We start from the raw sequence: 21983 nt of genomic DNA, 5'->3' as shown, positions 1-21983 counted from the left end.
GTGTGCTCAGCTGTGCACTAGGTTGCATGGGAGACACAAGAGAAGGGGAGAGCTCAGATCCTGCCTGAGAGGGGCTTACGGTCAAGTTGGGGACCCCAGTCCTCCCAACAAAGGTAATGAGAGAGTCTGGTGATGGTCATTGTCATGGACCCTGTGGGTCAGAGGGCACTGTCATAGGCTAACTCACTTAATTATCATAAAAACTCTGTGCTGTAGTTGTCCCTATATAAATATGGGGAAACTGGGGCACGAGGTTTAGTTGCTTCCCTAAAACTACACAGCTAGGATGTAGTGGGAGCAGGATTGAAACCCAGGAGGACTGGCTCTGGAATATGCACTCTTAGCTACTGCAGTAGACAAGCAAATGGACTGAGCTTACTATCACTGTTTAGAGAAGGGAGAAGGCTCCTTGAAAGAGGTGGCTTTGAGTTGGATCTGAAAGGGGGCATTAGCAGGGACAAGGAGGAAAGGCATTCCTAGCAAAGGGAACAGCATGGTCAATAGCTCAGAGATGGAAATAAGCAAGTGGCTTGAGGTTTGACTAGAAGCCATGGGAGGAGTGTGATGTAACTTGGATGGACGGCAGTAATGAAGCAAGACTTAGAGGGGAAGCGCAGGAGACCCTGAAGGAGAAGAGCCAGGAGCCTCAGAAGGCTGGGCCCTCCAGGCAGTGGGATCTTTGGAGATGTGCCCCTTATTTTCTGATAGGAAACAAAGCCCAGGGCACCTTCCTTCCTCCTGGGCCAGTCTCTATCCCGGGGGACGCCCTGCTCTCTTCCCACCTTCTCTGGAGCACTCAGCACTTGTGGGAAGGTCTGTCACCTTTGCTGAGTCTTTTAACGAGAAAATTTAAGGGTGATTCATTAATCCATACAAAGCTAACGTCTCATCCACCCAAGATGTCATGGTGCGTGAGTCATCCAGGCCTGATGCCGTCAGCGGCTGAGGCTGTGATCACACCTCGGCATGACTTCCGGGGAGTTTTTATCAATGAAGTCCCCACTAATAGACAGCTATAATTTGCCAGTAATTTTGTTGCTATTTTTTTTCTTTTCAAATCTCTCTGGATTTGGGGGGAGTGTGAGAGCTGGGAAACAAATGAAAGGGCTTTGTCTCCTGGCCTCTGTCTCTCTGCCCACCTGTGTCCCTCTCTCTGCACTTCCCTTTTATGATTGATTTTCAGGTAGGAGGTAAAACGCTGAATTGCAGAGTCCATACCCCTGGATCTGACTCTGGCTCAGCCGCTATCTCAGGAGGAAGCCGCTTCCTTTCTCTGTGGCCCCCTCCTAAGAAAAGGGGTTGACCAGGAAAAGAACAATAATAGCTAAGAGTTATTGAGAACATCCGAGGGCCAGCACAGTTCTAAAGACCTGATGTGTATCAACTCATTTAATCTTCATAACATTTCTAAGACATAGGTAGTATGATCATCCCATTTTACAGATAAGGAAATAAAGCGCAGAAAGGTTAAGCAGACTTACTCAAGGTGTCTTAAAACAGCAGAGCTGGGATCTGGACTCAAGAAGTTCAGTTCCAGAGCCTTCTCTGCCTAATTCTTCCACCTTCCAGAATACTAGGGTCCCTTCTGATGCTGATATCCTCTGAGTCTTTCTCTGAGGCCCGCCAACCATGAGTAGCTGTCCCCTAAAGGCCACATTGCTCTCTGAGGGGTTAGAACTGAGATGGTCACCAGGCACCGTGGCTCACACCTGTAATCCCAGCACTTTGGGAGGCCGAGGTGGGTGGATCACCTGAGGTCAGGAGTTCGAGACCAGCCTGGCCAACATGGTGAAACCCTGTCTCTACTAAAAATACAAAATTTAGCCGGGCGTGGTGGCAGGCGCCTATAATCCCAGCTACTCCAGGGGCTGAGGCAGGAGATAATTGCTTGAACCCAGGAGGTGGAGGTTGCCGTGAGCTGAGTTTGCGCCACTGCACTCCAGCCTGGGCGACAACAACAACAACAACAAAAAAAAAAAAAAAAAAAAAAACAAAAAAAAAAAACACGGAGGCGGCCATCCTGTCCCATGCTTAGAGGATTAAGGTCACAGAAGCCAGAGATTCTCCTCTGCATCCCATACCTGGAGGCTCCAGGTGGGAGAGAGATGTTGTAGCTGCCCCATCCCCCATCCAGTTCAGGGGCTCACCTGGCACACAGGTATCAGCTTTTTTTTTTTTCAAGGGACTTTCATGCACACCATCGTGGTTAAGGCTCACCACCGCATTATGAAAATGCCTGGCTGATTTTATCATGCCCATTTTGCAGCTAAGGAAACACTCTTTTGTCCTTGCAACCAATGCTTATTGAGTACCTAGGTCATGGGCACTGTTCTAGGTTTTCGGGATACAATGCAGAGCAAAATGGTGCCTACCTTGTCGTTCTCAATGGTGAAAGAGATGGTAGGTGTCACACAAATAAATGAAAACTTACAACTATGAGAAGTACTCCAAGGAGGGGCTCCACTATGCAACAAGAGCCTGTCATGAAGAAAATTAACTTTCTTGGGGACGTTAAGGGTTTTCCTGAGGAAGCGATCATTGAGTTGAGACATGGATTACGAGGTTGAGCAGGTGTGGGGTTAGGTAAAGAAGAGGAAGGCAGAGAGGCAAGCAAAGCATGTGCAAAGGCCCCATGGCAAGGAATGTGGAGTTTGAGGGACTGGCATTTCTATGTGGGAGCACAGAAAAGGAGTGGCTGGAAGGTGGGGGACTCTTAGGGGCCTGGGGCCTTGAATAAGTCCACTTGGCAAGACAGGAGCATGGCACAGCCAGAACTCATCTTCTGCTACCCAGTTCAGTTCTCACACAGGGGATGAGTTGCTACAACAGTGAGCAGTGGCAGATGGGGAGCTGGGCTCCACGCTGAAGAGGGGTCCCCCTCCCAGAGAAGGTGGATTAAGCCAAGTTCTGGAGTCAAGGCTGACTTTAAGAGAGGGGACATGAGGCATAAGCATGGCATGTGTGTCAAGGACAATGGGAGCTGGCCTGGCTGGACAGTGGAGACGTATCAGGAGGAAGCACAAAGGGACTCAGAGTGGATGCCCTGGGGAAGCAGGATGTTGCCGAGGCCATATTTTCCTGGATCTTTTAGCTAAAATTTGGTGCCTTATCTCCTTTCCAAAGTTAGAAGATGTGGGAGAAATCATTGAAAAAATTCGGATTGGCCACAATAACATGGGCATGAATCCTGGGTGGCACTGCTCTCACGTGGACATCCGCAGGCTCCTCCCGGATAAAGATGTGAGTTTTTGACTGGTCTGTCCTGCTGTTTCTTTTGTCCCTTTCCAGAGTAGGTTCAAGGCAAATTCCCTGTAAGGACCTACTGGCTAGATCAGCCTTATTGAGATAGAAATCTCATAATGAAAATTCACCCAGTTCACTCAGAGTACAGAAACAAGCTCTGGTCCCAAGCAGAATTTTCTAGAACCTGGTTTTGTGGTTGAGGAGGAGGGTCTGGGCATGTCTCTCCTCCCCACCTCCAAGGCCATATTACTAGTGATTGACCAGAGTGCCCTTCCTGTAACTCAAGGTCAACTCACATAGAAAATCCACCCCAGACAACTTTAAAAACATTCTGAAGCCACAAAAGTATAAACCTAGGAGATAGATCTCAGCCATAGCTATGGATATGAATGAAGAGGAAGCAATTTTATTTTATTTTTTTTTTTGAGATGGAGTCTTACTCCATCACCCAGGCTGGAGTGCAACGGCACTCCACCTTCTGGATTCAAGCAATTCTCCCGCTTCAGCCTCCCAAGTAGCTAGGACTACAGGTACGCGCCACCACGCCCGACTAATTTTTATATTTTGTTAGTAGAGATGGGGTTTCACCATGTTGGCCAAGCTGGTCGTGAAATCCTGACATCAGGTAATCCACCTGCCTTGGCCTCTCAAAGTGCTGGGATTACAGGCATGAGCCACCAAGCCCAGCCAGAGGGAGCAATTTTTAAATACAGAGCACCCCCTCCTCTTACCCACTGAATCTGAGTCTCCAGGATGGAGTTCAGATACCTATTTTTAAGTGACCCTGGGAACCCCAGCCTTTCAGAGCCAAACTCTGATGTGGTTGTGCAAGTCTTTAAGACTGATCTACTGAAATTGGGGCAAGGGGCTCTCCTGTGGCTTTTACATTATTTATGGGGCCTCATGATCCTTGTCCTTGGTCTCCATGAGTATTGAGATGCTGATGAATCCCTGAAGTTGGCAGCTTTCACATTAAGGGCTAATTTTCCTTTTTCTGCCTCACCCCAGGGTGCAGAGACCTTGACTTTCCCATGCGATCGGTGGCTTGCCACCTCTGAGGATGACAAAAAGACCATTCGAGAACTGGTTCCATATGACATCTTCACTGAGAAATACATGAAAGATGGGTCCTTACGGCAAGTCTACAAGGAAGTAGAAGAGCCTCTGGACAGTAAGTGTGGTGTGGCCACCCTCATCACCATGGGCAGGCTCCAGGACCCTGGTCCTCCTGAGCACATGCCCTGTGCCAGGCTGAGCCTCTTCACCCAGGAGGAGGGTCTGTTGTTACCTCCACTCTCTAGAGAGGGCCACTGAGGCTCACAGAGGTTGCATAATCTGCCTAAGTGCACACAGCTAATGGATGGCCAAGCTAGTCTTCAAAGTCTCAGCTGTCTCACTCAAGGTTTGTGCTAAAATTCTTCCCTGGTCTGACATTGGGATAATACATCCAGATAAGGAGAATCCTGTTCCTGGTTTATCCTCGTCCCTGTTTTCTCCCTACTATTCATTTATTTGCTACCAATCACTGGGTTTGGGCTCTCTGCTCTTGCTGGACTCAGCTGTCCCAACTTAGTATGAATCAAGCAACCTTCTTGATTTATATGTAACTGGAGCCATTGTGTATTTGTTCTCAGTAGTTTGGCATGGCTCTAGAATGTCCAAGGTCATAAATTTCTTTTCTGGATGGGCTGGTTAACGTGTCCATTCTTCATCAATGTGGTTTTCTCTGAAGGCTTTGCATCAGACTGGCCACCCTCTTCTTGTACTTCCTCCTGCTTTGCTTTCGGTGATACCACCATATTCTAGTTCTCTTCCTATCTCTCTGAAGTGTTTAGAGTGCTGGTTTCTTTTTTCATGCTAGATAGTATTCCTCAAGACTCAGTCCTCAGCCTTCTCTTCTCCTCTCTTTCTACATTGTATATGTGTGCAGACACACACACACGCTTTTCCCAGAACACATGGACAGAGTCATACCTCTGTTTTGACCAGCAATGGCATTGTCCATGTCAATCCCCATGTTATTCATGAGCCATTCAGCTCTGAATTATCTTGAGCTGCTTCAAAGTCAAATTCATTTGCAAAAAACAGACCTTCTACCCCTGATGATAGAGAAAGAATACAGTGGATCTGTCTAGCCGGGCAGCCTACAACACAGATCAAAGAAGCTCCAAGAGCTTGAAAATCCACCTTGAATTTGTTGTGTTGTCTTCTTGGAAAAACTGGAGTAAAATTTAAAATTCTGGGCCCCTTATGGAGACAGGAAGACAGGTCTTTCTGCCCACAAAGTGGATAAGACACTCAAAAGACAAAAGACAAACACCGTCTTCCTTTTTTGTCACCGGAAGTAAAACAGCTATAGCTCTGCCCTTCCTTTAACCTGAGTTGTCGCCCAGAAATAAAAACGAGTGTTGCCTCAATAGTGTGACTCCCCTACTCCTATCCTTTTCTCCACATAGTCTTTGTTATTAAATCTGAGGATAACTTCCTTCTCAACTTGGACCCCAGAGTATGCCCTGGAAAGCTGTCCCAGGAGAGCACTTGGGCTGTTCTGTGTGGATAACACACCACAAAACTCACTCTGAGCTCAGTGATGTTTCTAGGGAAACATCTCTCTATGGATGTGCCGGGTGGCCTGGGTGGGACGGGGAGGGAGGAGGATCCAGAAATAGCTGGCTCCGACTGCACTACCGCATTGCTCAGCACTCAGAAGCTGAATCAGTTTTCCTAATTCCCAGAGGACTGGAGAAAACAGCAGATGAAGGGGGAGTGAGGAGGCCATTTCATCCCAGCCCCTGGGGACACAGTATCCTGCTCTGGGACACAGGCTCCTAGAAAAGGTGTCCCTATAGGCCTATGCCACCTGTGATTAGCTCACACGTGGAGCAGGCCCAAATGCACAGCCAGAAAATGGATGGGTGGGGGGGAAATGAGGGGGGAGACCGTCGACTGTTGTGTCTAAACTATGACAAGTTTCCTAATGTCACCACAGGTCAGTATTAGCAAGACAAGCTTAGGTAACATTTAGACAATAAAGAGAGGATTTTCTTTATTAATGTAGTGTGTGAAATGCTGACAGGTTTCTGCACTGAGCTGAGTGGGGCAGGGTGGGGTGGGAGCAAGTGTGGCTGGTCCCTGGTTTCTGCCCCTGGTGGTGTCTCTGACCAGCCTCTGCAGGTCAACTCTCACAATGCACTCAGGAGCTTTGGAGGGTAGTGGCTTGGGCAGGGCCACTGAGACAAGGAAGATGGTTGGGGAGAAGGTTTGGAAAAGGGACAGGGGTTGCAGGAGAGGGTAGAGTTTAGGTTTGAACATGTGAGTTTGTGATGTTGGGGTCTGGTCAATGTGGAGACACCCTCTAGGTAATAAGTGTGTGGATCCGAAGCAAAGGAAGGACCTGGGTTGGAGGCAAAGACTCAGAGAACTCAAGGAAGTGCAAGATGAGAGCTGAGGAATGCGGGTGGAACCTGGGAGGCCTTGGCATCCAAGGCATGGGTGGAAGATTAGGAAACCATAAAGCTACCCAAGAAGGAGTGTCCAGCCACACAGAAGGAGAACAGGAGAGAATAATGCTGCAGAATCCAGTGGAAAATAAGAAAATCATGGGAACCCTGCTGTGGGTGTCAATGTGTTCCACAGTCATGAGGACAAGCAACTCACATCACTTTACTTTTCTAAATTTGATTAAATGTGGTTCTGAGCCCACTTTCAAGGGCTGATAAGACAGCCCATCTCATTCACGGCAGGGAGGGGAATCCCCTTTTTGAGGGTCTTCTAGGACAATCCTGAGGCTCACAGGAGAGGCCTGGCCCTTAGTCCAGGATGAGTGCCACTCCCAGCTGTGCTCACTGTCACACAGTGTCACTACTGTCTCTCCACCAACACACAAGTATCATTTCTCTGGTTGGCCAGAAACACTCCTGCATGAATCTGGCTTTGTCAAAAGAACCTCTGTTCCACCCTTGAGGCCCCCTTCAAGCTTCAAATCTGCAAAGAAGCCCAGCTGTCACTTCCCTATAGGGTCCCTGTGTGCAGGTGAGGGGTCCCTGCGGCCCACGAATACTCCCGAATCTTCACTCCCTCCCAGGACAAGGGAAGTTAACCTTCCTCCCACTTTGGCCACCTCTGACTTTCAGCTTCCATTTCTCACCTTGGGGATAATCCAGCCAAGTCCCCTCTTCCTTGGCCTGAAACTCAAAATCTCCAAAGACAGAGGATGCAGAGAGGGGCCAACCAATTTTTAGCCTTCATAAAAATGCAAGACTTGAGTCTCCCTGCTAATGAGATTGGGAAAGGAGATCTTTTATTTTTCCTTAAATAAAGAGAGCAGAACAAAAACAAGATACCATGCGTTTTTATTTTTCATAATAATTTTTAATAATTGTCACACCAGTATTTATTGAGCCCTCCCTATGGGCCTTGGGAGACCAAGGAGAGGTGGCAGTCACAGTGGCTTTGGTGAGGAGTTGGCCTGGAGCACTGGGGCAGGGGAGGGTGGCAGTGGGTTGGAGAATAAATGAACATGAGGAAATGAACAGAGGGGAAACTGTTCTTTAAAAAATATTTTTTTTCTATGAACCACTTAGAAGGATCTGGTGTTGACACTGGTCACCCTCAAATGGGAAGGCATTTTATTGCCATGTATCATGGCAGGTAGATTTAGCGACCACAGTGTGGACACATCTCAGGTAGTTTCTGAGTCTTTCTCCATGTACACTGCAGGCAGCTATATGGGCAGATAGATGGTTTGAGGGGTGCTAGAAAAAAGTTTCTATTTTGGGGGTCTCATAGAGCCTACCTGGGTCTACATCAGATGAGCACACTTCCCACTGGAGAATCCACATGGATTTGAAGCTGAATATGCATAACTGAGCAAACAAAAGGAAGGCATTAACCCCTCGAGGCCTAGGCCAGAAGCTTAGCACCTCCTACAAATCCAGTTCCCCAAGACCTAAAGCGCTGTCACCCTTTTCTTCCCTTTGTCTGTCTGTCTATCCCACCACCTGCCCAGTTGTGCTGTACTCGGTGCAGATCTTCACAGGGAACATTCCTGGGGCAGGGACGGATGCCAAGGTGTACATCACCATCTATGGAGACCTCGGGGACACTGGGGAGCGATACCTTGGCAAGTCAGAGAACCGGACCAACAAGTTCGAGAGAGGAACGGTATGAGGGGCACACGGAGTTTACCCTCCTTCCCTCCTCCCCAGGCCCAGCGATCTAGGTGCCAGCTCTTCTTGGTTCCCGGGGACATCCAGGAACTCCATGGGGCATTGTGCACACTCATTTGGGCCTCTGCCCTTGCCCTTCCCTTGCAAGTGTGCCTTGTTCCCCTCTCCTAGCTGATGCACCCACCCTGGGTCCTGCATAGGGGATGAGGTGGAGCAGAAGGCCGGCTTTGGACAAGCAGGAGGCCCTGCTAGAGCTCCAGGTTGTTGGCTGCATGGGGCTGGGTCATCTTCAGAAAATCCAGTTCACTGTGCATGGTTCATGAACGTGGAGGTGAACACTGCAGAATGGCAGGGGCTGTGCTGACAGAGACTTGAACTCTGGGGTGGAGAGGGGATCTGGAGGCCTGGTTCTGCTATCAACTCCTTATCGGCTTCAACTTCTCTGACCTCAGTTTCCTCATCTGTAAATTGAAGGGTCAGATATGAATTGGCTAAATTGTGTTGTGTAGAGCCCCAGGTGGCTCCAAGGCCCTTGGGAGCGGTGGAGACAGGTGCAGATGGACACCCTACTCCCTCCCATGTGGATCCACTTTGACCTGGCCTGTTGATCACAGTGCCAGGCAAGCCCTCTGTTAAGCATAGGGTTCTGTGGCTATAAAAAGGCTTGAAAGCCACAAGACTGGGTGATGTGTAAGGCTCTCCCAGCTCTGACAGACTGATTTTACAAAAACACAGAAGTCTTTAAGGGTGGGCTTTATGAAACTTCCCTTCTCGCAAGCTTGGCTCCCCTCTCCCTGCCTCTACTCCTCCCACTCCATGCCCTTTCTGGCATGCCCCCTGCCCCTCCCCGCACTTGCTGCTCAGCCTCCTTTCCTTCTCCTCTCCATGCACTGAAATCTGCTTGAAATCCCCACAGGCCAGGCTGTCTCCACAGGGAGATCAGGTTAAGGGGATTGGCTCCTAACCCGATCTGTGCTCTTGCCCGTGGCTGTGCATGTCTGGGGATTTCATACATCAGCCAATGGGTATTTATCAAGGGTCTCCTTAAACCTGACCCTCAGCCAGGCATATCCCTTAACATTGAACCACTCTACTAGTGAGGAGGATATTAGCCCTGGGACTAGAAAGGTGGGTGTCATCTAAGTGGGTCTGAAGCTGGCTGGTGACCCCATGAGTCAGACACTGTGGAAGGAGCCCCAGCCTGGCTGCCAGGTCTCCAGGACCCAGACCCCCCAGCACTCCCATTCACTGCTTCACCAACCAGATAGAAACCATTTACCTTTAACTTCAGTTTACTGCATCTGAAGCAGGAATAGTAATATGATTGCTAATCAGACCTCTGGGCTGAAAAACAGGACACGATATAAGAGCGTGTTGTACCAGGAAGAAATAATCTAAAACACACACATTCATGTTCCACAAGAGATCTAATTGTTCATTGCCCTTATAAAGTAGGTAGGAGGAGTCCTAACCTCCTCTTTCCATCTTGCAAAAATAGAATGCCAAAAAGGTCAAGTGATTTATGTGATTGTCCCTGACTCTACACTAGGGATATTATTTATCAGGTCCCCAGATGCTAGGGGCAGGTCACCTGAGCTCAGATCCTGGCTCCGATAATTACTAGCTGTGTTATCTTAGACAAGTTACTTAACATCTCTGTGCCTCCTTTTTCTCCACCCTAAAAAGGAGTTAATTTTGAGTTACTGTGAAGGTCAACTGAATAAAAATGTGAAGTGTCTAGAACCATGTCTGGCAGGCAGGTAGCTCTTTGTCTCTGCTGGATGTTGTCAAGCCTTGGGAAAGCTCACCTGTCCCCTGCCCTAGTTGATGCCTGGTGTCAATGCCTGGTAAATGTATTGTAAAAGCAGCAATGTGTAGCATACAGCTGAGAGGTTCATTTTTATGCATGGCTTTATTTACAGGCTCTGTCAAAGAGTAGGCATTCAATAAATATGGATTAAGTAAATAAATGAATAGAAGTATAAATGAAGGTGATGCAAGCCATTTCCCTCTGTGTTCAGATTCCGGTTTTTTTTTTTTTTTCCTTTCTCTCAACAATTGTTATGTCACAAGAAAAAATATTTGCCCCATTCTGCCCCATCACTTTCTTCTCTTTTCCTCCAGTTTTGATGCCCCATCAGGGGAGCTGGAGCAACTTCTGGCTCAGTTACTAACCATGTGACCTTAAGTTCACTGCTAAACATCTAGAAGCTTCCATTTCTCTGATCACTCCAGAATATGGAAGTCATCTTGGACATCCCTCTCCCTGTTGGAAACCCCTCCCCACCCACTTCCAATCAATCACCAGGTTCCAGAATCTTCCTTCTAAATAACCTCAGATCAGCCAAGTCTGCCCTGTCTCCACTCAGCCCTGCCTCATCTCAGCTCGCTCACTGAGCCAGCGTGGTCTCTCTGCTCCAGGCCCTGCCATCCAACCCACCCTCCAGCTCCCTCAGTTAACCTATCCAAAGCTGACCAGTCACTGTCTCACTTCAAGCCTGCAGAGGCTCCCCATGGATCCCAGATCTGCCCTGTGTCCTTCATGGGATTTGCAGACCTTCATGGCCTACCCCCACTGGCCTGTTCAGAGTGCCATCTGTAGACCACTGAGTACAGTTTCCAGAATGCCCCACCATCTCTCCTACTTCAGCATCTTTCCAAACATTTTCTCTGCTTACATGTACATGCACCCATAGAAAATAGGTAAGCCATTCCATGGTATTACTTTTTTTCATAAAAGGCATCATGCTATATAAACACTTCTTTAACTTGCCCTTGGCATGCATGGCTGCCTTGGAAATCTCTCTCTGCCAGGGTATTCAAACATAGATGGAGGTGACTCTTCTCTATAGCCACTGCACACACAACTTTCTGCAGGAAAGGCTCTACCAGTTATTTAGCCACTCCCCAAGCACAGGACCCCAGATGGCTTCCAATTTTCCACTGTAAAAATTATCTGTGATAAACATCCTTGTGCAATGTGAAGGTCTTCCCCCAGGACAGATGCAAACAAGTGGAATTGCTGTATCTCAGGGTGGGCCCATTCTTACTCTGGTGAACCCAGTGGATTGCCAGCACCCCGGGACTGCTCCCATCCACATCTACTTCGGCCACACACCACTAGCTGCTATTTACCTGCAGCTGCCTTGGCCATGGGCTGTCCCCACCTGAGCTGCCTGGAAAGCCCAGCCCCCTAGCTGCAGCTTAATGCTGACACCTGGAGACGTCTGTCTTCCTAGGCCTGGCTCTAGTCCTCACACAGGTTGCTGTTCCCACCACCTGAGCTGGAATTACCCATCCCCTCCTCTTGCTGTCCTGGACTGTGGGGTCCTGGGGGCAGAGGGCATCCTATTCTATTTATCTCTGGATTCCTAGGGCTCAGCACAGTGACTCACATGGCACCTGCACTCAGCAAATCTTTCAGAAGGAAAGTAGGTGTCCCTCAGTGTCACCTGTCCCCTCTCACCCTCCTTAGGCTCCCATCCTGACTTCCCACATTCAAACTCTGTCTTGGCCCCATCTCATTCAAAGCCTGGGATCCACACCTCATTGAGCTCCCCTCAAAGAATCAGCACACAAGAGTGGAATGTCCATTTGACTGAAGACAGACTCAGGGATATAGATGAGGGCCTCGTATCACAACCCCCACAAAACCCCCTTGAGCCTGTGTCCCGGATGTTTGTCCCTGAGTCCCTCCACAGCCTTGCCTCCCCCAGAGCCTCACCTCTACTGCCTCCTCTCCTGCAGCCCAGCCTTACTGGCTCATCTAACTCCCTCTCAGCATCTCTCAGGGAATTTCAAACCCCCTCCCATTATTCAGAAGTTCATCTCTAGAAGAGATTTTGCCCTCCGGTTGCCACAGCTGGACTCATCCCCAATGCTCAGCATAGCTAAGGAGTCTGGGAACAGGACCAGCTGACCACCCCTCCTCTGTCTCTGCCCATGACCTTCAGGTCCCACACCCCTTACACAGAGGAGGCTTCCAAACACCCACAGGCTTCTCCCAAAAGGAATGTGGTGAAGGCAGTTTTCTGCATGGCACCACACATATAAGTGGACTGCAAAATGGGACCACTGTGGATATGAGGCCTTGGATCCCACAGGCTCGATGTTGGGGATTTGGGCCTGGAGGGCTCCCCAACAAGGAAGGTCTGTTCAGCGTAGCAACTGAGGGGGATGGAAGGTCCCAGAAGGGTGAGGCTGGAGTGGGTTGAGTGGGGTGCACCCCCCATCTGAGTCCCCACATCTGGGCTCCCCAGGCTGACACCTTCATCATCGAGGCTGCTGACCTAGGTGTCATCTACAAGATCAAGCTCCGCCATGACAACTCCAAGTGGTGCGCAGACTGGTACGTGGAGAAGGTGGAGATCTGGAATGACACCAATAAGGACGAGTTCCTGTTCCTATGCGGGCGCTGGCTGTCCCTAAAGAAGGAGGATGGGCGACTTGAGAGGCTCTTTTACGAGAAGGTGAGGCAAGGGGCCTATAGGGCCTGTGGCCATCCTCATGCCTAGGGGAGGTCCCTCGAGGTGGAGGTGCTGGAGCTACAGCTGCCAGTCCTGCTCTCCCACACAGGAGTACACTGGGGACCGCAGCAGCAACTGCAGCAGCCCTGCTGACTTCTGGGAGATCGCCCTGAGCTCCAAGATGGCCGATGTTGACATCAGCACAGTGACCGGGCCCATGGCTGACTACGTTCAGGAGGGCCCAAGTAAGCCAACCAGGGAGCTCTTTGGACGGGGGCCAGGCACATGGAAATGTTTTAAAGCAATTCTTGGATGAGCCATTCTTGAGCCCCACCATCACCGATGACATACATATCTAACACTTAGTCATTTACATAGTTTTCACACATATTACCTGTTTTATCCCCAGAACAACCTGCAAGGTGAGAGGGCAGGGCTAAGCCCCCTTTGCAGATGGGGAAACAAAGGTTAAAGGAAGTTAGGGTGAGAATGAACATCCCTTACCTGTCACTAGAGCATCATACAAAGCACTCAGCCATGCAAACTTAAGGCATGATGTGGTGGTGAAGGCAGGGGAAGAAGTCCTGAGATGGTCATTTGGGGACTGAAGTTCCATTTCTGATTCTGAAAATGAAATGTGTGGCCTTGGACAAGCCAGTCTCTTGGCTTCAGTTTTTTCTTCCTCCATAAAACAATATCATAATTCCCTGGCAAGTTCTTTTTGCTAATCAGATTTTTGAGATAAGGCAGTTCTAAATTGCCTGTCAAACATTTGAATGCACTACCTTCATAGTCAGTTCTCTTAAACATAAGAGTGTGACAACCATGCTGTCCCCCTCCAGGAGGCCACATGGTGGATCTGTGGAGTCAGGCAGAGAAAGTCAGTCTGCTTGCAGTTTACCTTTTCACTCTGTAAATGAGTGATAGGACCACCAAGAAAGTACCTTTCCTTAAGCACTATGATCACCTGTTGAAAGGTTCCCCCTGTAAAGATAAAATAAGGCCATGTGCAGGTAATTCCAGCCAGGAAGAGACAGTTTGGAAACTTTTCAAAGAGATACAGATTGTATAACCTAAAATCCACTATACCAGGGTAGTGTCTCCCAAGCTATTGAGAAAGATGAACCAGGGGAAGGGTTTCCAACTTGTATCAGTTAGTAACTGCAAATGACAGAGACCTGGAAATGGTGGCTTAAACAAATTAGGAATTTTTCTTTTCACTCACATAAAAGTCCAAAGGTAGGCCACCTGGGACTAATACAGCAGTTCCAGTGCAATCAAGGACCTAGGTTCCTTTAACCCAGTCACTCTGGCAACCTTATAAATGACCTAAATGTTGCCCATGGTTCCAAGATGAATGCTGGAGCTCCAGCCATCACATCCATATTCCAAGCAGAATGAATGGAAGGGTAAGGAAAAAAAGAGTACTCCTCCCCGTTGAGTCAGACCTTTTAAAAAAGATTTCCCGGCCAGGAGTGGTGGCTTATGCCTGTAATCCAAGCACTTTGGGAGGCCGAGGCGGGTGGATCACCTGAGGTCGGGAGCTTGAGACCAGCCTGACCAACATGGAGAAACCCTGTCTGTACTAAAAATACAAAATTAGCTAGGTGTGGTGGTGCATGCCTGCAATCCCAGCTACTCAGGAGGCTGAGGGAGGAGAATCGCTTGAACCTGGGAGGCAGAGGTTGCAGTGAGCCGAGATTGTGCCATTGCACTCCAGCCTGGGCAACAAAAGCGAAACTCCATCTCAAAAAAAAAAAAAAAAAAAAAGATTTCTTCAGAAACCTACCCAACAATGTCTCCTTACATGTCATAACCACCCCAGCTGCAAGAAGAATGGATAGTTGGTGGGAAACTACAGCTCTATGGACACTACCTAAGCAAGTTTTATGCTGATTGGTGTGTTTTGGAAATTGCTGTCTTCTAGGACTTTCATTCACTGTGTTGCATATATAATACATTTTATTGTTCTTCTTCAAATTCCTTCTTTCTATGAGACCTTGCTTTTGCCAAAAGCATTTTTGTTGACCATAGGGAGCTTTTTGGGCATATAACGCCTATACATGGTGAGAGGTTATTTTTCTTACCCTCCTTCACATAATAGTGCTAGGTTCAAGTAGGATAATTGGTCAAAAGAGCTTTAAGAAGCTTGGCACTCCAAACAAGTGACAAGAATGCTGTCTTTGGTCTGTATGTTGGGAGTTAGCAACTCCCTCAGTCCTTGGAGAGGAGACACACACCACAGATAACTTACCAGTTATCTGAAGGGCTCATTGCAATTTGTCTCTGAGCAAGGAGCTAAGATCAGTGCCCTCGGAGGTCACTTCCAAATCTGTGAGCCTATGAGGCAGTGCCTTGTCCACCTGGTCTGTTATGAGGCTGGGCCCCGTGATCTCTTGCAGTTATTCCCTACTATGTGTCGGTCACCACTGGGAAGCACAAGGACGCGGCCACTGACAGCCGAGCCTTCATCGTCCTCATCGGGGAGGATGATGAACGTAGTAAGCGCATCTGGTTGGACTATCCCCGAGGGAAGAGGGGCTTCAGCCGTGGCTCTGTGGAGGAGTTCTACGTCGCAGGCTTGGATGTGGGCGTCATCAAGAAAATAGAGGTGCTGGCTTCTCAGGGCCCCATGATAGTGACCACCCTAGGGATAGACAGAGCTGACCAGTACCTGGGTGGGCAGGGGAGTGCAGGGTGGGAAGAACAGCCTACCTGCAGCACCCCTTACAGCAGGTAGCAGAGGAGAACCAACTAGCCAGGTGACTTTGGGTAAGCCACCTGCCCCTCTGTGTGTCTGTCTTTCACCCACCCAGTGGGAATGTTCTGTGTATTAGTTTCTATGGCTGTGTAACAAATTATCACAAACTTAGTGCCTTAAAACACAAATGTATTATCTCACAGTTTCATGGGTCAGGAGTCTAGGTGTGAGTTAGTGGGGGTCCATCTCCAAGATCTCAGTGGGCTGAAATCAAGTTGCAGCCAGGGCTGTGATTTTATCTGGGTCTTGGGGTCCTCTTCCAGACTCACTGGTTGTTGGCAGAATCCATTTTCTTGGGGGTGTAGGACTGAGGACTTTATCTCTCAGCAGCCCACCATTCCCCAGCATGGGGCCCTCTCCAAAACCTGGCTGTTTTCTTGTTGAATAGGAGACAATCTCTTCTGCTTCAAATATCTCCAACTTCTTCATATCTGACATCTAGACATGCTTTTTTAAGGGCTCGCCTGATTAGGTCCAACCCACCCAAAGTCACCTGATTAGAGACTGTAATTATATCTGCAAAATCTCTTCACCTTCATGGGAGGGACCTGGACCAGCAAGTGCACAGCACACTGGGAAGAAGCACTGAGGGAGGGGGCTTGGAAGGGAGCACTTCCTTCCCAGTTGTGCCCAGATCGTCACAGATCAGGTGTGTCTCCTCCTAGCTGGGCCATGACGGGGCCTCCCCTGAGAGCTGCTGGCTGGTGGAAGAATTGTGTTTGGCAGTGCCCACCCAGGGCACCAAGTACATGTTGAACTGTAACTGCTGGCTTGCCAAGGACAGAGGCGACGGCATCACCTCCCGTGTCTTCGACCTCCTGGATGCCATGGTGGTGAACATCGGGGTGAAGGTAGGGGGGCACTGTGAGTGTGCAGTGCATGGCCAGGGCAGTGCAGGTTGAGGTGGGGAGCAGCAGGGGAGACAGAAGTGGAAGAAGTAGGAGACTCATCACTGGGGCATCCGCAGGCACTGCAGCCTGGTGTGCTAGCCAGATGTACTTTGCTAGGAGCCACAGACTGAACTCTTCTGGTCTGCTGCCATGTGACCTTGGGCAAGTCATCTCATTTCTCTGGGCCTTGGTCTTCCCATACACTGCTTGGAAATAATGCATCCCTGCTACTCATGGCCTGTTCCATGTAGGGTTTTGTTGAGAATTAATGAGATCACAGTTCATGAAGAGTTTGTGAGGAAGCAGCTCTATGTAGACAGGCAGGGTCATTATTCACCAAAGGATCCACCATCAACAGCAGTAGAGTGGTGACAAGAAAGACGGCATCTGGGATACTGTGAATCTCTGAGTCTTACGGTGCAGCCAATGGTGTCCACACAATACCCTCCTTAACTGGAAAAGCTTGGAGGGCAAGAGGTCTGAGCTTCGGTCCTGGCTGCATCTCTAACTGGCCAAATGACCTGGGATAAATTATATAAACACACAGGTCAGGCCAGGCAGGAGGCAGATGCCTGGTGCTAGGATCTGAGGACACACAGCCGTTCGGTGGCCCAGAAGCCTCTGTTTCACCTGACCCTGTGGGTTTCCTTTTTGGCTCATGGCTATGGGGTCAACAGAAGGCCCCAGCCCTTATCTCTGGTCCTGAATCAAAACCAATGGGCTTCTTGGACCAGGTCAGAAGCTGTCCCACAAAGGTGAGAAGAAATCACCTGGACCTGAGTGTGCTCTGCCTGCATTGTATATGGAAACAGAAGTGGGGCTCTAAAAACCTCGACAGGCGGGAGTGTGGGGGCCTGCCACTCTCCTGCCTCTCGCCTGCTGGAGAGTCAGAGAGCAGCCCTTTCTATAGCACGCATCCTTCCCCCACCCCCCAGACATCTCCATCTGTGGCCAGATGGATGGTGTGGGTGAGCACACAGTTCATCCAGGGACCTCCGCCTGACCCACTTCCCAGCTTGTGTGTGCCTCTGTGCCACCGCCCAGCACACATGCACACCCCACGCAGTGCAGCTGCAGCTCCCTTGGAGCCCTTTAGTCCAGGAAAATCCAGACCTACACCCATTATCCATGGCACAAAGGAACACAGGTTTGTCACTTTACAAAGAACTGCAGGGTTCTTTAGGCTGGCCAGCTCCCCAGGACACCTGATATTAGACTACAATTACAAGAGCACTGTTTCTGTCTCTTTTTTGGAAGCACACTTATTACATAAAAAGAGATGTGTCTGTGTAAAGGAGAGAAAGATGGATGCAGAGAACACAAGAGTCGGACGGACCAGCTCTCAGGGGCCAGTCTCCATGGGGCAGCTGAAGCACTCATTTTGATCATTCTATTTTTTATGGCTGCCTGGATAAGAGCAAAAAAGTGTCAGGCTCGCACTTTTGTTCCCAGTGGCTCCTCCTGCCAATCATGAATGCCCTTGTTGGGTGGCCTAAGGGGATTTTCTTGGTAAAGCAAGAGGCTCTTCATCCGTTCCCTCAGCAAACATGTCCTGAATTTCTCCTGCGGGCCAGGCCTGCACAGAATACTTCAAACCTCACAGTGTCCTGGCAGAGATTCTAGATGCTGCCGGAAAAGCACACAGCCCCCACCAGGCACAATGATGGGGACATGACCGCCATGATTAATAGCTCCGGTTTGGAGGTCCAGGCTTCTGGGTAATGGAGACCAGGCCCCTGCACAGGTGATAGAGGAATGTAGCAGCCTCCAAAGAAGGGACACACTGGGCCAGGTACGTTCAAAGGAGATGGTCAAGATGGCCCTTCCCCAACCGTGTGTCTGAGCCTCTCCTGAACCTTCAGACTTCACTGTGAGTCCAGGGGCACTTGGTGAGAAGGAAGGGAGTAAGAATCCGGGACCAAAGAACATTCTAGAACATCAGTGTAAGTGCTTTCTCTTGCCACGAGGCTGCCTCACAGAGGAAGAACCGAGGTGGGGGCTTGGTAGAGGCACACCAGGAAGAGCAGGCTGCACCTCACCCTCCAGTGGAGACAGAGGGCAGACATTCTCTTTGGAGCACACCTCAGGCTAAACGGCAAAACCCCAATCTCAAGCTAACATCATGGAAGTAGGGGATTGTCCCACTTCTCCAGTGGATTGAGGCAGTGCTCCCTCTGTAAGAATCACTCCCGATGGCACCCCTCATTCGCAGCTGCAGGGCAGGTGCAGGCTGTGGCATGAAGGGGAACTGACACCCAGAGCTTTGGCTGCTGCTTGGGGCCACACAGGTGGCAGGCTCAGCACCAGGTGCCATGCGAATTGTCAGCAGCTCTCACTCTGCAAGGGAGCTTATCCCTATTTTACCACAGGGGAGCAGAGGCTGGTGAGGTTGGTCATCTGCCCGGGTCTATCAGCCAGCAGGTGGCAGGTCTAGGATTCACATGGAGCTCTGGAGGGCTCCAAAGGCCACTGTCCTGCAACCATGTGCTGCTGTCATGGCTGGACTTAGGTTGGAATTCAACTGACAGAGTCAGTTAACGCCAGGCTTTCCGTCATGTTTCTGTTGCAGAAGGGCTCTGTGTCAGAACTCCTTTCTAGGGTGGGACTGGGCACAGTGGGGGATATAAGAGAGTTGACAAGGCTGCCTCTTGCTGTCCAGGCATTTACAGTTGATTTGAGGAGGGGCTCTTTCCAGAGCTGTGGAACTTGGACAGCGTGTCTCTTTCTCTGGTGAGACTGAGGCAGGTCAGGTGGTGTTGGAGGGTGAGGCTGAGACTCAGCACCCACATTCCTCTCATGGCAGGTTCTCTATGAAATGACGGTGTGGACAGGGGATGTGGTTGGCGGGGGCACTGACTCCAACATCTTCATGACCCTCTATGGCATCAACGGGAGCACAGAGGAGATGCAGCTGGACAAAAAGAAAGCCAGGTACCTGGAGGCCACCCCTGCCCCTCACCCCTCCCACATTCAACTCTTCCCCTCTGCCCCACCCTGCCTTCAGCCAGGCTGATTCTCACATGCCCGCTGCAGACCATGAGACCTTCTATCCTCTGCCTTTTTCTATTCTGTCTCAGTACCTTTCTCTTTCAAGGGCCAGCTCAAATCTACCTCCCCCAGGAAGTATTCCTTGATCACCTCTACCCATAACATTTCTTCTTTCTTTCATTTGGTACTCAAAATTGTTTATTGTAAGGTTGGTAGATTAGTTGATGGTATTGTATCATTGTTAATGTCTTGGTTTCATTAATTGTACTATGGCAATATAAGATGTTAACATTAAGGAGAGCTAGGTGAAGGGGACACAGAAGCTCTGTTCTATTTTTGCAACTTTTCTGTAAGTCTCAAATGATTACAAAATAAAATGCAGTCAACTTTCAAAACATTAAAAAAGATTGAATACCTAGTATATGCCAGGCACTGACTCAGGCACTGAAAAGATGATATAACCAAGAAGACAAGGGTCCTTGTAATTACACAGCTTAATCTAAGGAAGGCAATAACAGCAACACTAACATTTATAGAAGCTTGTTTTGTGCCAAGCATTGTTCTATGATAAGCCATGTATTGATACACTTAGTCTTTTCCACAACCCTATAATAATAATCCAATTATTATCATCCCCATTTTACAGGTGAGAAACTGAGGCACAACAAGATAAAGTCATATGCTCAAATTCCCATGGCCGTTAAGCTGTGGCACTGCAAACTATACCCAGATGGCCCCCATTCCTAATCACTCATTAGTGATTAGTAATGACATTAAAGATGGCCCTCCTATAGTACTCACTGTCCCTGTCCTCCCTTGGATTCCCAATTTAGACAGTCCTGGGTTTGGGCTGGTTTGCCATGTTCAGCCACTGTCCCCCAAACATCCCTGGCTCCTGACATCTTAAGAACCAGAGATGACAGACTCAGAGCCTAAGCTTAGCATTTTAAAAACCCACCCACAGCAACTTGCCTCTGAACACACAGCACTCCTTCCCTTAGCTGGAGGGCAGGACCCAGGTGGCTTCCTTTCTGAGACCCTCATACCTCCTAGCTCTTGCCTTGCTTATAGTAGGCACTCAATACTTCTGGACTGGGGTGGTGATGAGGACATTGTGGATGATAGTGAGGATGGTGATATTGATGGTGCTGAATGGTAGGGATGATGACTGTGATGATGGTAGTGATGATGGTGACAGGGATGAAGGTGATGATGGTAGGGATGATGATGATGATGGTGGTGGTAACAGGGGTGAAGGTGATGGTAGAAATGATAATTGTGATGATGGTGATGATGATGATAATGATGGTGATGATGGTGATTATGATGATGATGGCAGTGATAGGGATGAAGGTGATGATGGTAGGGATGATAATTGTGATGATAATGATGATGATGAATATGATGGTGACAGTGGTGATAGGGATGAAGATGATGATGGTAAGGATGATAATTGTGATGATGGTGGTGGTGGTGATGATGAGGATGTGGCTACTAAAGCTTTTGGGGACCAGGCAGCATTTCTTTTCATGGACAGAGCAGCTCATGCAAGCTGGAGCTTTGCCCATCCTATGGGCCCTATGCAGCTCATCACTGGGGGTCTGATTTTGTGTCTGTCTTCTCTTAGCACTTCTGCTCTCTCATTTTGCAACTCCCATTTCTTCCTTGAATTCTTCCCATATCAACAGCAATGGTGATAATAATAATGGCTAACATGCATTGAACATTTATTCCATGCCAGGCACTGTTGCAAGTGCTTTTTAATATATATTAACTCACAACACCCCTCTTGTCACTCTTTGTACTCTTATCATCTCCACATTACTAATAAGATGCCTGAGACACATAGAGGTGAAATAACTTGCCCAAGGTTATACAGCAAGTAAGTAGGGGAACTGAGATTTGCACTTAGTTCTAGAAATAAAAGAGGACCAAATGAGAACAGAAACTCTCTACTTAGAGCTTGCTGTAGCAAGAGACTCAGTTACCATCACTTGGTTTGGTAGAGATTTGAAGGCTGTGGGAGGAGGAGGAGCTTTATAGTGAAGCATTATTTTTGGCATGGTAAAGCTGGAGGTAGGGTAGCTAGAATCGGGGTTTCATACGTGATTGCATTGGGGAGCATATTTGGATTTGGTCCATCAGTCTGGTTAGTCGTAAGTTGGGAGCAGGGACAAAATAGGGAAGCTGGGGGCCATTGCCCAAGTCCTGACCATTCTGGACCAACTTCTGTAGAGACTGTGGTTTCTTGGGATGGTCGCTGCAGAGGAGGCAGCTCAGAGTTCTATTATCACACATGGCCTGGCTACTATTGTTTGCATATTCAGTCTCCTATAGTCTTTACTTCTGTACTCTGACTCTAATCTCTACCCAACCCCATATTCCTGGATTTTCTCTGATTAATTATCACACACCTACATTCCAACTTGTTTTCCAGATGTACAAGGCTTAATTGCTGGTGGAAGAG

The 21983-nt window shown here is 48.9% G+C and overlaps 1 protein-coding gene across 1 annotated transcript in view; it reads left to right on the top strand.

Annotated features, from left to right (window-relative positions):
* Positions 1–21983, top strand: part of LOXHD1 (lipoxygenase homology PLAT domains 1) — a 181203-nt gene that overhangs the window by 118950 nt on the left and 40270 nt on the right. Inside the window, exons 27-34 of the mRNA XM_054460472.1 lie at positions 3124–3240; positions 4252–4414; positions 8252–8406; positions 12671–12880; positions 12987–13122; positions 15280–15488; positions 16304–16489; positions 19332–19459. Coding sequence (XP_054316447.1) covers positions 3124–3240; positions 4252–4414; positions 8252–8406; positions 12671–12880; positions 12987–13122; positions 15280–15488; positions 16304–16489; positions 19332–19459 — 1304 coding nt within the window. The remainder of the gene's footprint in view (positions 1–3123; positions 3241–4251; positions 4415–8251; positions 8407–12670; positions 12881–12986; positions 13123–15279; positions 15489–16303; positions 16490–19331; positions 19460–21983) is intronic.

This window comes from Pongo pygmaeus, chromosome 17, assembly GCF_028885625.2.
Source record: "Pongo pygmaeus isolate AG05252 chromosome 17, NHGRI_mPonPyg2-v2.0_pri, whole genome shotgun sequence".
NCBI classification, from domain to species: Eukaryota; Metazoa; Chordata; class Mammalia; order Primates; family Hominidae; genus Pongo; species Pongo pygmaeus.
Note: the sequence above shows the minus strand (reverse complement) of the source record. Positions and strands in the feature narration are given on the sequence as shown.